A 16,024-nucleotide genomic window follows, 5' to 3' on the forward strand; every position below is an offset into this window, starting at 1 on the left:
AGGACTAGGCCTAGCATGCGCACGCGCCAAGGAGGTGGAGCAAAGGGTGGCTCCTGAGGCTCCGCCCACCCCACAGGACTGAGTAGTGTTGGTCTCTGGACCCTAGTTGTTTTGCTGCCCAGGCAGTTGACTACATCCCAGATGGCGTCGGATTCCGGGGACGGTGGGACCATGTGCGCGGTGAGTAGAAGCTTCGTTTGAAGCCTCGCATAACTTCAGCCCTTGGGGTGCTCGTTATCTTGGGAAGCCAAGAAAGAGCAGGCTCCTGGGGAGGGATGAAATCCCGGGGTGAGGATAGGTTTGCCTCTCGCATTGTGGGTGTGGGACAGTGAGACCACCATCCTGGAATGCTCATAAGATAATGAAGAAGGAATTTGAACAGAAGTCATGTTTGACGTGTGCTCAGAGTCCTTCTAGGGAAGGTGGTGAATCAGGATAATGCCTGACATGTACTTAGCCCTGCTGCCCTTACAGCTGGAGTTTGCAGTGCAGATGACCTGTCAGAGCTGTGTGGACGCGGTGCACAAGACCCTGCAAGGGGTGACAGGTAAGAGCAGAATAAAAGCTTTCTGGGATCAGCCCAAAGGTTTATGTTTAGCCTTATTCCCGTTATACAGATTCAGAAAGATACTTAGAGAAGGAAAAGAAACTTCTCAGAGTCACACAAAGACCCAGAGGCAGAGCCTAGAGGCCTAGAGTGCAGGCCTCAAGCTTGGCTCGCCAGAGTTCTCTACTAACCCTGCCTGTCCCGCCCGCTGAGCCGCAGGAGCTAGCAAGAGTGTATAGCTCCTCCTATCGAGGGCGGTCTGAGGGACACCTGAGGTCTTGCTGTTCTGATAAAGCAAACAGCAGTCTTGGTCCAACTTAGGGAGCTTAAGCCAGGAAGTTTGCAGCCTGGCACAACTAGAAAGATAAAAGGCAGAGTCATCTTCAGGACACTGGAAACTGGCTTTCTTTTTCTTATTGGTTTTTTTTTTCCCCCGAGACAGGGTTTCTCTGTGTAGTTTTGGTGCCTGTTCTGGATCTCACTCACAAGGCAGGCCTCGAACTCACAGAGATCCGCCTGGCTCTGCCTCCCGAGTGGTGCTGGCAATTAAAAGCCAGCACACTCAGGAGGCAGAGCCAGGCGGATCTCTGTGAGTTCGAGGCCAGCCTGGACTACCAAGTGAGTCCCAGGAAAGGCGCAAAGCTACACAGAGAAACCCCGTCTCAAAAAAAACAAAACCAACCAACCAACCAAACAAACAAAAAAAGGCGTGTGCCACCGCTCCCTGGCTATGCTTCCTTTCTATGCCCCTGTTTCTGCAGTGTTTGAATGGTGTTCATAACTCAGGATTGTCATGAAGAATGAATTCTTCGATGCAAGTCTTGAGCATGTAGTGAGTGCCCAGTTACTCTCAGGGAATTGTGAGAGGAAAGGCCTAGAGGCAAAGATGGTGTGCTAGAAGGAGACTGGGGAGCTGATTCTCTTCTCTCTCTCTCTCTCTCTCTCTCTCTCTCTCTCTCTCTCTCTTTTGAGACAAGGTCTCTATACATAGCCCAGGCTGTCCTGACCAAGTTGGCCTTCAGCTCACAGAGATCTGCTTGCCTCTGCCTCCCTAGTGCTGAGATGAAAGGTGTGTGCCACCACGCCCAGCCTGGAACTGATTTTTAAAAATTTATTATTAGTGAATTTGTACATGATGTGTTTGTGAGAGGGGGGCTATGCATGTGGAGGTCACAGGACAACTTTGTGGTGTTGTTTCTCTGCTTCCAGCTGTCAGTCTTGTGCCAAAAATAGTTTACCTGCTGGGGCTAGGGAGCTGGCTGAGCTGGTAAAAGTGCTAGCTGCATCAGTATGAGATTCCCCACACCTGCATAAATGCCAGACAGGGGTGGCAGCCCGTCTGCAGTCCCAGCACTCAGAAGATAGAGACGGGGATCCCAGGACAAGCTTGCTAGCTAGTCTAGCCAAATCAATGTACTCTGGGTTCAAGTGACAGAACCTGCCTCAACAGAAAAGGTAAGAGAGCAATCAAGGAAGACATAAGGCCTCCATATGCACCAACCTAGTATATGCCCCCAGACTTTGGAACATGCATACACACATGCATGCATACTACACATGTATACACACACACACACACACACACACACACACACACACACACAAAGAAAAAGAAAAAGAAAAAGAAAAAAAGAAAAGGAAAACCACCTTGGCAAGATACTAAAGCAATGGTTCTCAACCTGTGGATTGTGGCCCCCTTGGGGGCTGAAGGACTCTTTCACAGGGGTCACATATCAGATATTTACATTACAATTCAAAACAGTAGCAGAATTACAGTTATGGAGTAGCAACAAAAATAATTTTATAATTATTTTTTAATTATTTTAATATTATTATTATTTTTTTTAGCTCCAGCCATCTTTATTTATACATCAAAAACAAGCATGCTTTTCCATAATAACAAACATGTTTTTTCTATCCTCCATTAACCCCCAGCAAAAACAAATATGTCAAATGTGTTTTTCCCAACTTTAACATCAAAACATCTTTAAACCCAAAACAACAGTTATCATTTTGCTGGTTTGGCCAAATATCGAGTTGGGTACATCCTGTCTTTACAAAACTAAAAGGTAATTGACATAGGCACACATTTTCAAGAACAACAATATCATTCAAAACATATTTACAGAAATAGGGGTGATCTGCTCCCGATCCTGTCAGCTCTGAATCAGAACAGCTCCCAGGCTCTTTCAGACAGCTGGCTTCCCCAGACAAGAAACCTGAGAAGCATCAGCTCCCAAAGAATTTTAGGGAAAAATATTGGAGAAAAATTGGGTTTCCAGGAATGATCACATCTGTTCCATGCAAGATTGACAAAATGACACTAAATCCACCAAGAGAATCATCACTATCACGAGAGAGAAGAGAGAATGCAGGCCGCGTGGTCCCAGCAGTATCCTGCAGTATCCTGAAGTCCACTGGTCCTTGCTGAGTAAGACTGTCCCTGTGGGCTTTTACCTCATCTGGACCTGTTGGACAAACACTCATATACTGGTCCAAAACTAGACCGCAGGGCTCCCAACAGAGAATCATTGGTCTGAGGGCATATAATCAACCCAATATGGCAGGAATTTAACAAAGTTGGTCATATTGCTCCCACAGTCAAGAAGCAAGGGCAGATGAATGCTAACACCCAGCTGCTTTCTCCTTTTTTCCTTTTTATTTATCCTTGGACCTTAGGCCATAGGATGGTGCCACCCAATTTCAGAGTTGGTCTCAGTTCAACTTCTCTGGAAATGTCCTTACGGATATGTCCCAAACTGTGTTATTAATAATTATTTATAACATGAGGAACTATATTAAAAGGTTGCAGCATTAGGAAGGTTGAGAACCACTGTGCTAAGGCGTCAACAAAGAAAACAGGGAGCCCATAGATAGGGTTCTTGAGCAGGCTAAGGATAAGTGAGGTGTCTAGGAGAGTGCTGAGGCCTGAATGTGTTTTGCACATACAGCAGATAAGATTTTCTGATAGCCTGGCCTGGGCATAGGGTGGATTCCCAGACCCAAGAACTCCCCGGAGGAGCTGACACTGTGCTCTTGATGTAGCAAGGACAGAGCAGAATGCTTTGTGACTATCCCTCTTAAATTCCTGGCTCAGTCTGCACCAGAGGAAGGTAGTGTTTCCAGCAGAGCGGAGGTTCCGTCTGACGGGTGGCTCTTGGCGTATGGCCAAGCCGTGCTTTGGTAGGGCTCGGTGAGGAGGAAAGCGAGGCCACAGTTCCTGTGGGGCAGATGTGAAGTGGGAGCTCCTCCCATTTCCCAGGGAGGAGAGTAAGGCTCTCTTTCCCAAGGCCTTGGGCAACTCTCTCGCTCAGTGTATTCTGTATACTGGAACTCTCCTGCCCAGCTGTGAGAAAGCCAAACTGGTTCACTGACTCAGACCAGAAAACATGGTTATCAGAAGTCTCTTTTTGATGCCTAAGAAACCCACTGAAGCCTTGAAATTGCTCTGTGTCCAGCTGAAGTCCTGCTTGTCTGTTTTTCCAGCAAGAATGCTTTACAGGAAATAGCAGGCTCTACTATGTCTTGGAAAAGCTTTGGCCAGAATGCGCTATTTTAGTGGAATGGCTCCTCCATTAGATTTTCTCTCACCATTCCAAAACATACAAAGGATTGTAGTCAGTGTAGGTGGACTGCCCAGCGGAAGTGGTAATGACAGTAGAATATGGCGGGGGGGTTGGGGAGTCCTAGGAAGCATGGACTAAGGGCTCTTCTTAGGGTGAGTAGAAGGCTTGGGTTCATTGTTTTTGCTCTGTGCTAGGCTCCCTGGACTGAGTTGCAGTTCTGCAATCTACCTACTTCCAATAAATTGCTTCATTGTTCTGTGCCTTGATATCCTTATCTGTAAAACAGAGATACATTCCCAGGGTTACTGTGAATACGAAATGAAGCCATGTAGGTAAAACGCATCAAAAAGGGCTTCATGGGCTGGAGGGATGACACAGTGGTAAGAACACGGGCTGCTCCTGCAGAGGACCTGGGTTCCGTTTCCAGCACCCACATGGTGGCTCACAGTGGTCTGTAACTCCACTTCCAGGGGATCCAGTGTCCTCTCAGGGCCACCGCAGGCACTACATGCAAATGGTGCACATATATACATGTAGGCAAAGTGCTCATACACATAATAAATAAATCTTAAAAAAGAGACCTAGTTTGTGGTACATGCTCATTGTCAGCTCTCAGGATGGAGCAGTGGTCCCCTCTTTCTTAAAATGTGTACAACAGCTTTGTTGAGCTAAAATTCACATGCTACAAAATTCACCCATTTGAAGTATACAGTCTAGTTAATTCATTCAGTGAGCGATGCAGCCAGCATTTCTTTTTTTTTTTTATTTTATTTTTATTTGCATTGGTGTTTTGCTGCATGTATGACTATGTGAGGATATCAGATCTTGAGTTACAGACAGTTGTGAGCTGCCATGTGGGTGCTGGGACTTGAACCCAGGTCCTCTGGAAGAGCAATCAGTACTCTTAACCACTGAGCCATCTCTCCAGCCCCGCAGCCAGCATCTATATTGGTTGTATACTCATTACTTTCTAAAGAAATCCTGTATCCTCTATCACCTTCCTATTACACATGCGCACGCGCACACACCATCCTCTAATCTAGTTCCTGTCGATATCATATACTACATGTGGCCATTGGTGACTGCTTTGCATGTAGCAGAATGATACCCTCATCTATGCTGCAGCATGCGTTTGTGCTTCATATCCTGTCATGCAGTTGATGGACGTTTGGGTAATGATCAGCTTCCAGCCGTTGTTAATAATGCTGATATAGTTAGTCCACTTTTAAGATTTATTTATTTACTTGCTTAGTGGGGGACACCCATGCCACAGCGTGTATATGGAGGGCAAAGGACAACTTTGAGGAGTCAGTTCTCTTCTTCTCCTTCCACCTTTATATATAGGTTCCAGGTTAGCCCACGTTTAATAAAAATTTTTTATAAAGAATTTTTGCCAGGCGGTGGTGGCGCATGCCTTTAATCCCAGCACTCGGGAGGCAGAGTCAGGTGGATCTCTGTGAGTCTGAAGCCAGCCTGGTTTACAGAGCGAGATCTAGGACAGGCTACATAGAGAATCCCTATCTCAAAAAACGAAAAAAAAAAAAAAAAAAAAAAGAATTTTCTATGTTTCAAAAGTTATAAGCCAGGTATGATGGGACACGCCTGTAATCCTAGAATTTAGAAAGTCGAGACAGAGGAATCACCTCACCTCAAGTTCAAAGCCAAGCTGGGCTAAATATTGAATTCTAGACCAGCCTAGGCTACCTAGTGAGATCCTGCCTCAATAAACCAAAAAGTAAGATAATATCTGACATGTAATAAGAACTCAAAAAATGGGCTGGAGTGTCGCTCAGTGAGTGATAGGGCGCTTGCCTAGTGTGTGAGAGGCCTTTGAATTCCACTCCTCACATTACACACACACACACACACACACACACACACACACACACACACACACAGGACTCACAAAAATACCACACCTAAGTTCTTAATAATAGAAGGAAGCTCCCAGGCTTACCTCTGGCCATGTGAAGCTTTGTAAAAATGAGGATGGGTAAATGTTGTGCTACCATGTGATGCCAGCCCTCTTCTGACCTCTCCCTCTGTCTCTACCAGGTGTCCAGAGTGTGGAGGTGCAACTGGAGAACCAAATGGTGTTGGTGCAGACCACTCTTCCCAGCCAGGAGGTGCAAGCACTCCTGGAAAGCACAGGGAGACAGGCTGTACTCAAGGGCATGGGCAGCAGCCAGTTACGTGAGTGACTGCTTATAGTATTGGCCTTGTCCTCTGGGGCTGGAGGGCTGGAGCAAGAACTGGTATAAATTTAACCCCAGGAGTCTCAGGATGGGGCGGGATTGACTTTGGGGAGTTATGAAAGTCATGTGAGATTCCTTCCCTGCCCGTCCAAGCTGCTGAAAGGACAGGGTGTTAATCCTATGGAACGAGAGTAAAGACCATTACCCAAATTCTTTAGTTGAATTAAGCAAGCTTTATTTTCCATTAGATAGGGCTATCTCCCTAAAGCGAGGTTCTCAAATAGCTTTGAACATAAGAAAAAGTGGGGCTTATATAGCCTCCCCAAAAAAAAAAAAAAAATCAACTACAAGACTAGGAGGGCCCCAAGGCTTTTGGTAACTTGGCAGAACATATAATAATTATTTGGCAGAACATTTTATCTTATCAAGGTGAAGGTCAGGGTGGAGGGTGTAGAACATGTCAGATTCCAGAAACTGGGTCAATACATGGTCAAACCCAAGTTTTACAGAAAACAGGAATGAACTCATTTTGACCTTGTAACCAGATGACTTTTATTCTTAAAATGGAGTCAGGCTGGTCCATCAGGGGCTGGGTGAGATGGAAAGACAGTGAGCATTTCATACCTTGCAGAGAACCTAGGAGCAGCAGTAGCCATTCTGGAGGGCCGTAATGCCATACAAGGCGTGGTCCGCTTCCTACAGCTCACCTCTGAGCTCTGCCTGATTGAGGGAACCATTGATGGCCTGGAGCCTGGGCTGCATGGATTCCATGTCCATCAGTATGGGGATCTCACAAAGGATTGCAATAGGTAAGTCATCTGTAATATCCCTGTAGCTACACACTTTCACTTTCTGTCCTCGAAAGTACTCTACTGGGGCATATAGACACAGGCCCAGTGAACAGATGAGGAAACTGAGGCTTAAAGAGTGGCATATGAAAAGCCTCAGAGGATTGGAATCAAGATCTGAGGTAGAGGGTGACTCCAAAACACAGGGAAGGAAGAGGCCCTGTGTCTATCGGTATCTTCTGTAAGATGATTGGTTGTTTACTCCTCTGTGTCTCAAAGAAGGCATAATCCATGTGCTAGTTTCTATGTTCTTTGCCCAAATCCTGGCATATAATAGGTCTGTTGAATGAATGAATGAATGAATGAATGAGTGACTGAATAAAAGTAGTCAGAGAAGAAGGCCTAGACACTATTATTTGGATACCTATTTGCTAATTTTCATCCTTAGCTGTGGGGACCATTTTAACCCTGATGGAACATCTCATGGGGGCCCTCAGGACGCTGATCGGGTAAGTGTAGGTTTGGGCTGGGTTTGGGCATAGAGAAAATCCAGGACTCAGAGGTAGGCAGGCAGTTCTTGGGTCTTGGACTGTGATTGCTTTGTGTGTGGGTCTCTCCTTCTCATCTGATTGATTAGCTTAGTAACTTTACTTGCTACTTCTTGTGATCAAGGTCCTAGGGGTACAATACAGTACAGCCCAGTGCCTGTCCCGAGGAAGTTCACAGTCTAGCGGGGAATTCTGTGGTTGCGTAGAAAGATACTCTTGGCAGGAACCTTTGGGGCTTCTTTCTTTTCCTTTCTTCTTCCTTCCTTGCCCCCTTTATCCCCTCTTCTGTCAGCCCTTCCTTTCTTCTAGTGCTAGGCATGGGACCTAAGGCCACACACGCGCTAGCTAAGTGCTCTGCCATTGAGCTGCATTCCCAGTAACTCTGGGGGTTCATTTTCCACCGTAGAATTCTCCTTCTGTCTTCAGGGAGTTTCCTGCCACCTTAGTGATCTTTGTCTTAACTGACCGTATCTGTACTGTAATTATTCCATTGTTTGATTGAGCAGGAAGGTCATGGTGGAGCAAGGAGGTCATGGTGGAGAGAACAGTTCACATCATGGTAGCCAGAAAACAGAGAAAAGGGTCACAGGAAGAATACAGGCAAGATACTGCCCCAAAGGACATTTCCCTAGGGATCTATTTCCTCCAATCAAGCCCCATCTCCTACCCTTCACCATCTCCCAGTAATGCCAACCTATCATGAATGTATCAAGGGATTAATCTATTGATTATGTCAAAGCCTTCATGGTTTGCACATCCAGAAGTGTGCTTTACGTATCTCTTAGGTATTTGTCAATCCAATCAAATTTAAAGTCAAAATTAGCCAACACAAGAACATTGCTTTTTTTGCTCAGAGATTTCATGTTCCTTAGTGCTGTGTTACATATCTCTTAGAGTCTCCTTTCTCAAGGGAGTGTGTCCCCACCCTGTACTTGGAGATAAAGGCCTAAGGTGAGTTCTGGTTCCAGGAGCTGGAAACCCCCAGTTGCTTCTTAGGTCCTCTCAAGATTCAAGAGTTTGTTTTAATTTTCTATCATTTTATTATTTTGTTTGAGATAGGGTCTCAAGTAGTCCAGGCTGTAACCCAGGATGACCTTGAAGTTTTGATCTTCCTTTCTCTACCTCTTAAGTGTTGAGATGACGGCATGAGTCCCTGTGCCCTGCTTTTTGTTTTGATGTCAATCCACAACTTCCTGGCACAAAAATCAGTGGAACCATGGTACAAGCTGGGCATCCCAATCCCATGGAACTGTGGTATAAGTTGAGCATTCCTGTTACAGATCCCACATCTAGATGTTACAAATTCTAAGACTGATAAGAGTTTAGGTTATTTTTAATTAGGAGTGTTCAACCAGCAAAGTATGAAAATGTTTTAGAATTGTGGGGCTAGAGAGATGGCTCAGTGGTTAAGAGTGCTTGCTATTCTTTCAGAAGATCCTAGTTCAGTTCCCAGCACCCATGTTGGGTGGCTCACAGTTGCCTGTAATTGCAGCTCCAGGGGGTCCAAAACCCTCTTCTGGCTCCCACAGGCACCCATACACAATGTGCTACACACATATATATAGACATATATACATATGAGTAAAATAAAAATAAATCTTTAGAGCTGGCCATCATGGTGCACACTTTAATCCTGGCATTTGGGAGGCAAAGGAAGGCAGAGCACTGTAAGTCTGAATCTAGCCTAGTCTACCCAGTGAGGACCGGGCCAATTAGGGATACATAGTGTTTCCGGATATTTGATCTCACTGTGGAACTATGAGACTGTGTTAATAAAATTAACCTTGGGTCAGAGGGCAGAGCCAGTGACTAGAATTGGCCATAGAAAGTACAGAGGACCCAGGGAAATGGACGGAGAAGATGCTCAGGAAGGAAGAGGGAGGGAGATTCCTGGTCTTTTTGGTCGGGGGCATGTGGAGAGACAAGCTTGCTGGGTCTCTGGTCAAAAAAGGAAGATCAGCAGGCTACTCCTCCGTTGTTTCTCTGATCTGGCAGGTTTTTTTTTTTTTTTTTTTTTTTTTTTTTGGTTTTTCGAGACAGGGTTTCTCTGTGTAACTTTGCGCCTTTCCTGGAACTCACTTGGTAGCCCAGGCTGGCCTCGAACTCACAGAGATCCTCCTGGCTCTGCCTCCCTCTAGCAGGTTTTTTACCCCAATATCTGACTCCTGAGTCTTTATTGGTAGTAGAACAACTTAGATAAAACCAGAATTTGGCATCCAGTGAGTGGTACAGAATCACACAGCGGCTTCTGAGGCTGTCACTTCTCCCATACTCCTGCAGCAGCCATTTCTCAGGCAGCTTCCCCTGCCACTGCGCCCCCTCCTCCCAGCGAGCCCTCCCCAGGCTTGAGGGCGTTTCCCACTGCAAGCACTGGAAGTTTGAATCTAGCCTGGTCTACACAGTGAGTTCTGGGCCAAACAGGGGTACATAGTAAGACTTGTCTCAAAAAAAAATTTTTTTTAAAGAAAATATTCTAGAATAAAACAAAATGAAACACCACCACCACTACCAAATCCACAGACATAATAATAAGACATGCTGGTTTAAAGCATTTCACAGCCTCTGTCTGTCTGTCTTGTCTTTCTTCTTCTTTTTTTTTGGGGGGGGCGGTTGAGACAGAGTTTCTCTGTGTAACAGCCCTGGCTGTCCTGGAACTCACTCTGTAGATCAGGCTGGCCTCGAACTCACAGAGATCCACCTGCCTCTACCTCCTGAGTGCTGGGATTAAAGGGGTGAACCACTGGCAGCCTCTGTGTTTCTTTTTTTTCTTTTTCTTTTTCTTTTTTTTTTTTTCCATGACAGGGTTTCTCTGTGTAGCTTTGAACCTTTCCTGGAACTCACTCTGTAGTCCAGGCTAGCCTTGAACTCACAGAGATCCACCTGCCTCTACCTCCCCAGTGCTGGGATTAAAGGTGTGCGCCACCACCACCACCACCACCGCCCGGCTTGCCTGTGTGTTTCTTAATTCGTGTAACTCATGGTTGGACTTTGGACAGCTCCATACTTTTCTAATGATCAAAGTTCTTCCTCCTTGCTCTGAGGTGGGATAGAACTGTTCTTTTGTCTAGTCCATTTCACAATGCCATGCTTCTGCTCAGTATGTAAGTTAGGTTGCCTTCAATTCAATGCCACTAATATTGGGTCATAAAGTGACAAGCATTTATCATCTCCCAGTTTCTCTGGGGCAGAAACCTGGGTGCCTCTGGCTCAGAGTCTCTTGGAGCTCAGTCAAGGAGTTCAACATGGGAAAATCCACTTCCTCGATGGCTGTTGGCCGCTTGCAGTCAGTGTTGCTGTTGGCAGGCCTTGGCTATTGGCCAGACATCAGTCTTTTGCCACAGGAGCTTCTCTGTGGAGCAGCTCACCACACAGCAGCTGGCGTTTCTCAGGACACATGAGTGAGAGGATGAGAGGGCATCCAACATGGAAGTCAGATTCATGCTGTAATCTAATCCAGGAAATGGTACTTGATCCAGTCCACACCAAAGTGAATAAATCGTAAAGAATGTGAAGGGGCATATGTAGGGTCTCTGCCTCCTTGGGTTTTGAAGGATGAGGATGAGGAGCTCTCCGTGTGGACGAGGTGAGACTAGGGTGGCAGATCCAGCAGAGGAAACCAGCTAAGTCATGACAGAGCAGACATGTTCCTAAAAGGCAAAGATTGCCATGGTACTTGTGTCCTCGCCCTCCGGCCCCACTTGGGATGGGATCAGAAGGGACCAAGGAAATAAAACTAAAGAGAATTGTCCTAGGTATAGTGGCACATGCCTGTAAACCCAGTATTAGGGAGGTTGAATTAGGAAGATTGGGAATTTAAGGCCAGCCTTGGTTACATAGCAAGTTCAAGGCTACTCAGGGTTACATGTGACCCCATTTCTAAAACAAAAACAAAATGGCATAAAGACATTTGTTGCTGATCCTGACAACCTGAGGTTGACCCAGAAACCCACATGATGGAGAAAATTGTCTCCTGTAAGTTGTCTCACTTCAATATGCATAGATACAGACAGACAGACAGACAGACACACACACACACACATAGAAATAAAAGTAAAAATAAACCCCCAAAAGTTATGGGCGTAGCCTGTTTGTAGAGCATATACGTAGCACATATAAGACGCTAAAATTATTTGAATTTTAAACCAGTTGAGCCATCTCTCCCGAAAGTGGACTAAAATGAGCAGGAATGGAGTGGTAAAGACAGCACAGGGTTCAGCAAGTTCCTCTGGGTGTCAGCACCTGGCCTGTCCAGATGGAATTAAAATCAGCTGGGAAATGACATCCAAGCCTGGCTGTCCCCTGCATACCTGCTAACAGTCTCTCTCTCGGGTTCCTTCCCCTCTCACTGTCTCTAGTCCTTTCTACTATACTATGGGATTCCTCTGACGTATAAAGGAGCCTTGCCATGCACCATGTGGAAACCCTCCTTGGTTCTTTAGGACCTAAAAGTACAGGCTGGGCCCAGCATCCTGGGGTGGCATTGAAGGCCTCTCTGACCAGTTCTTAGGGGAGGGATTGAAAAGGCTGTTTTCCCTGACCCCCTTGCAAGGTCATGCCTTCAGTCATTCTGCCCGGCTTATTCTTCAACCCTGGAAGCAGTTGGCAAGGTCCTCATCATCCTCCCCACCTTGAACTCTCTTTAGCATATGGCAGTGTGACAAAAAACTGCCAGGTGCCTGCCAGCTGTTCCTCTAGATCAGATAAAATAGAAGCCAAATTGCTGTGGGATGTTCTGTATGTCCTGTGGGAGCCTGTTCTTGGGTTCCTCGTGGCTTTACCCAGCAGGTCCGCATAGAGGATGATTAGGACCACGGGCCTGAGTGCAGGTGTCTGAGATGGTCTGCACTTGGCTGTGCTGGGGGATGGTCTGTATGTCAAGTTGCTCTGATTGGTCAATAAATAAAACACTGATTGGCCTGTGGTTAGGCAGGAAGTATAGGCGGGACTAACAGAGAGGAGAAATAAAAGAACAGAAAGGCAGAAGGAGTCACTGCCAGCCGCCACCCTGACAAGCAGCATATGAAAATGCCGGTAAGCCACGAGCCACGTGGCAGGGTATAGATTTGTGGAAATGGATTAATTTAAGATATAAGAACAGTTAGCAAGAAGCCTGCCATGGCCATACAGTTTGTAAGCAATATAAGTCTCTGTGTTTACTTGGTTGGGTCTGAGCGGCTGTGGGACTGGCGGGTGACAAAGATTTGTCCTGACTGTGGGCAAGGCAGGAAAACTCTAACTACACCAAATATCTTTTTTGTTTTGTTTTTTTTTTTTTTTTTTTTTTTGAGTGGGGGGCTTTATTTGTTCCTTTTTTTGTTTGTTTGTTTGTTTTTTGTATTTTTTAGATGTAGTTTCTCTATGTAGCCCTGGCTGTCTTGGAACTCTCTGTGTAGACCAGCCTGACTTCAAACTCACAGAGCTCTGTCTGCCTTGGCCTCCTGAGTGCTGGGGTTAAAGGTGTGTGCCACTATGACCAGAGAAGCCACTGACATTCTTCATTGCTCAGCTGTGAGACTATGAGAACCAGCTCACTCTAACCTAGACATTTGTGTCTGCTCATGAACCAGTTTGTAAATGATTTTTTTTTCCCCACAGATGTAGGTTTCTGTGGCTCACCACTTGGATCCTGTCACCTCAAAACTCAGTATCTGTTGGCCTCACTCTGTTCCATATTGGACACTTTTAAAAGTGGGAAGTGTGTACACTGCTCATTATACCTGGCAGAATGTCTTCACTGGGGAGTACACACACATTGTGTGTGTGTCCTGTGTCTGGGGAGGCCTGTCCGTGTGTGTGTGTGTGTGTGTGTGTGTGTGTGTGTGTGTGTGTGTGTGTGTGTGTGGAGGCCAGAGGTTGACTTCCGTTTCTTTCTTTATTGCTCTCCATTTTATTCGTTTGAGACAGAGTCTCTTCATAGAAACTGATGCTTGCTGTTTACACTAGATTGGCTGACTGGTGGGCTCCCAGGACCCACCTATTTCCGCACCCCTAGCACTGGGATTATGGTCATGTGCTAAGCTTTCACATGGCTGCTGGGAATCTGAGCTCTGGTCCCGTACTTGCATAACAACCATTGAGCCATTTCCCTAGCCTCTGTGACCTTTTTGTTACCTTCAAGGGAGAAGTGGGCAAAGCCATCTCTTTGCCCACTCATATTTCTTCCCTCTTGTTCCTTGAGGCTGGGAGTCAGGAAAGTAATGCTGGTCACTATGATGGTCAGAAAAGCCAAACATAGCCATCTTAAGCCTTGGGGAATGGAGGCTTGCTTGGGGCTTCCAGAGCAACTGGACATTTGGGCTTAGGAAGGAACAGGAACTTAGCTAATTGGGAATGGAAGCCAGGTAGACAACGGGTTCGTAAGGAAAAAAGTTGAGTCTAACAGAGAATGCTGGTTCTTTTCAGCATGGTGGCTTTCTGCCCAGGATTTCACTCCCAGGGAAGGGAGTGTCCAGGATCTTCTTTGAGTCCTTCCAGATGACACCTGCAGGAGGAAATTAGAAGCTTGGGGAGGTGGGATGAGGAATCAGGTGCTGGGAAGGCAGAAGATACCAGTGTGACTGTGTAACTTTCTTTTCCCTGTGGGGTCTCATTCCAGCACCGGGGAGATCTGGGCAACATCCTGGCTGAGGCTGATGGCCGATCCACCTTCCGGATAGAGGATAGACAGCTGAAGGTAAGATGGGAAGAATGTGGGGACCCTCCTCGAAGAACAGTGGAGTCGAGACTGTTGTTTCCCTTCAAAGGTGTGGGATGTGATTGGCCGCAGCCTGGTTATTGATGAGGGAGAAGATGACCTGGGCCGGGGAAACCATCCCTTATCCAAGATCACAGGGAACTCTGGCAAGAGGTGAGTCTTGCCACCTCCAGCAGGAGGCATTGATGTGCCAGTAGGGCACATGGAACCCTGAGGAGGCCTAGAGAAGGCCCATGCTGACCATACATCCTTCCACAGGTTGGCCTGTGGCATCATCGCACGCTCTGCTGGCCTTTTCCAGAACCCCAAGCAGATCTGTTCCTGTGATGGCCTCACTATCTGGGAGGAGCGAGGCAGGCCCATTGCTGGTGAAGGCCGAAAAGACTCCTCACCCCAGCCCCCTGCTCACCTCTGATCAGGGCCTCATCTCGGGTTATTTTGTCCCCCTGGCTGAACATCTACCTGCAGAGGTAACAGGGTAGAGCTTGCTGTATTCTTAGCAAATTAAATTGTTATTTTCCTATAGCACTTTGTGTTTCTGTGTCTCTGTGTCCTTGAATGGGCTTGGCGAGTAGAGTCTCTCTGCTGTCTGCATCCAGAGCTACCCATTGAATTTGGTACCAAATAACTTTAAGTCCATATATATATCCTGAGTATTCCTTGTCCTCCTTGGAGTCATGATAAAGGGCCATAGCAGTTACATGTTTGTGTGTGATCTCCCTAAGTCCCTCACTACTACTGAATTGAACTAAAAGAACTCTAGAGCCAACCTGGGCCTGTGTCTCCAAGAAATCTGGGATCTAGCATTAGGTCTCTTTTCTCTATGGATGGGGACAGTGAAACAGTGGCCCTTTTCTCTTCCTCGTCAACTGAGTATCAGAAAAAAAAAAGCCAGGCCAAAAAGCCAGAGGGATGAGGCAGATGCCTAGAGAAAGCCTGAGAGCTGCTGGAGAGTCTGGCCACCCTGCAGTTCCCAACTCGGGTCATGGTGTGGCCAGCTGCCTCCTGTACTGGGATTCGAGGTATGCCTGTGTCCCTGTGATGCATGTCCCTTCCCCTTTAAACACTTAACCTCTTGCGTTGTTTTCTTTTACTCTTTGTGTGTGTGTGTGTGTGTGTGTGTGTGTGTGTGTGTATGTGGTATGCATGGCTGTGTGCATGCATGTGGAGAGAAGTTGACATCCTGTTGGTGTTCTGTTTTGCATGGGCCCATGGAAGAATTAGGGTCACTCCAAGATGAAGTTTGGCTTAGCAGAGCAGCAGGGGAGCCAGCTTCTGATGAACTGACTACTCGTTGCTTCACAAAAACCTTCTTTTCTTGTTACACACTTTACACCTCCTAGCAAGTCAATCTCCTAATACCAAAACCTCTTATCTGGAGCTGTTTGAAGGAACCATTTACCCAAGCAGTTTTCAGCTATGAGACATCTGGGTTTTCTAAGTCATCTCATAACTAAGTTTTGCAAAGTCTCTGAATTCTTCAGGAAGAACTCAGACAGTAATCAAACACTTCAAACAAAAGTAACAATCACAAAAGACAATTACAAAAGGCAGTTCAAAGCCTAGGTGCTAACGTTCTGGAATTCAAGCCAGATGCAATGCTCTTTGAGATCTCTTGCTACAACATCCATTGTCTTCCATAGTTATTTTCTACCTTAAATATTGAAACAGTTTGCTTATTTGGTT

General features: G+C 46.2%; 1 protein-coding gene across 1 annotated transcript; it reads left to right on the plus strand.

The window, feature by feature from the left end:
• The first annotated feature begins 1 nt into the window (after nucleotide 1).
• On the plus strand, nucleotides 2-14,866 carry Ccs (copper chaperone for superoxide dismutase). Its single transcript, XM_028892825.1, has 8 exons — nucleotides 2-180; nucleotides 475-547; nucleotides 6,169-6,306; nucleotides 6,940-7,117; nucleotides 7,545-7,605; nucleotides 14,240-14,317; nucleotides 14,388-14,491; nucleotides 14,597-14,866. Exons 1-8 carry the CDS (start codon nucleotides 142-144, stop codon nucleotides 14,751-14,753), a joined length of 828 nt encoding a protein of 275 aa, XP_028748658.1. The 5' UTR covers nucleotides 2-141; the 3' UTR covers nucleotides 14,754-14,866.
• The last annotated feature ends 1,158 nt before the right edge of the window (nucleotides 14,867-16,024 follow it).

Source organism: Peromyscus leucopus, chromosome 1 (assembly GCF_004664715.2).
Source record: "Peromyscus leucopus breed LL Stock chromosome 1, UCI_PerLeu_2.1, whole genome shotgun sequence".
NCBI lineage: Eukaryota > Metazoa > Chordata > Mammalia > Rodentia > Cricetidae > Peromyscus > Peromyscus leucopus.

Excerpts from the sequence above, each read along its gene's own strand:
- Ccs (XM_028892825.1), top strand. The coding sequence starts at position 142 with ATGGCGTCGGATTCCGGGGACGGTGGGACCATGTGCGCG. Across the intron at positions 548-6,168 it reads GACCCTGCAAGGGGTGACAG|GTGTCCAGAGTGTGGAGGTG; the intron begins GTAAGAGCAGAA and ends TGTCTCTACCAG. Across the intron at positions 6,307-6,939 it reads CATGGGCAGCAGCCAGTTAC|AGAACCTAGGAGCAGCAGTA; the intron begins GTGAGTGACTGC and ends CATACCTTGCAG.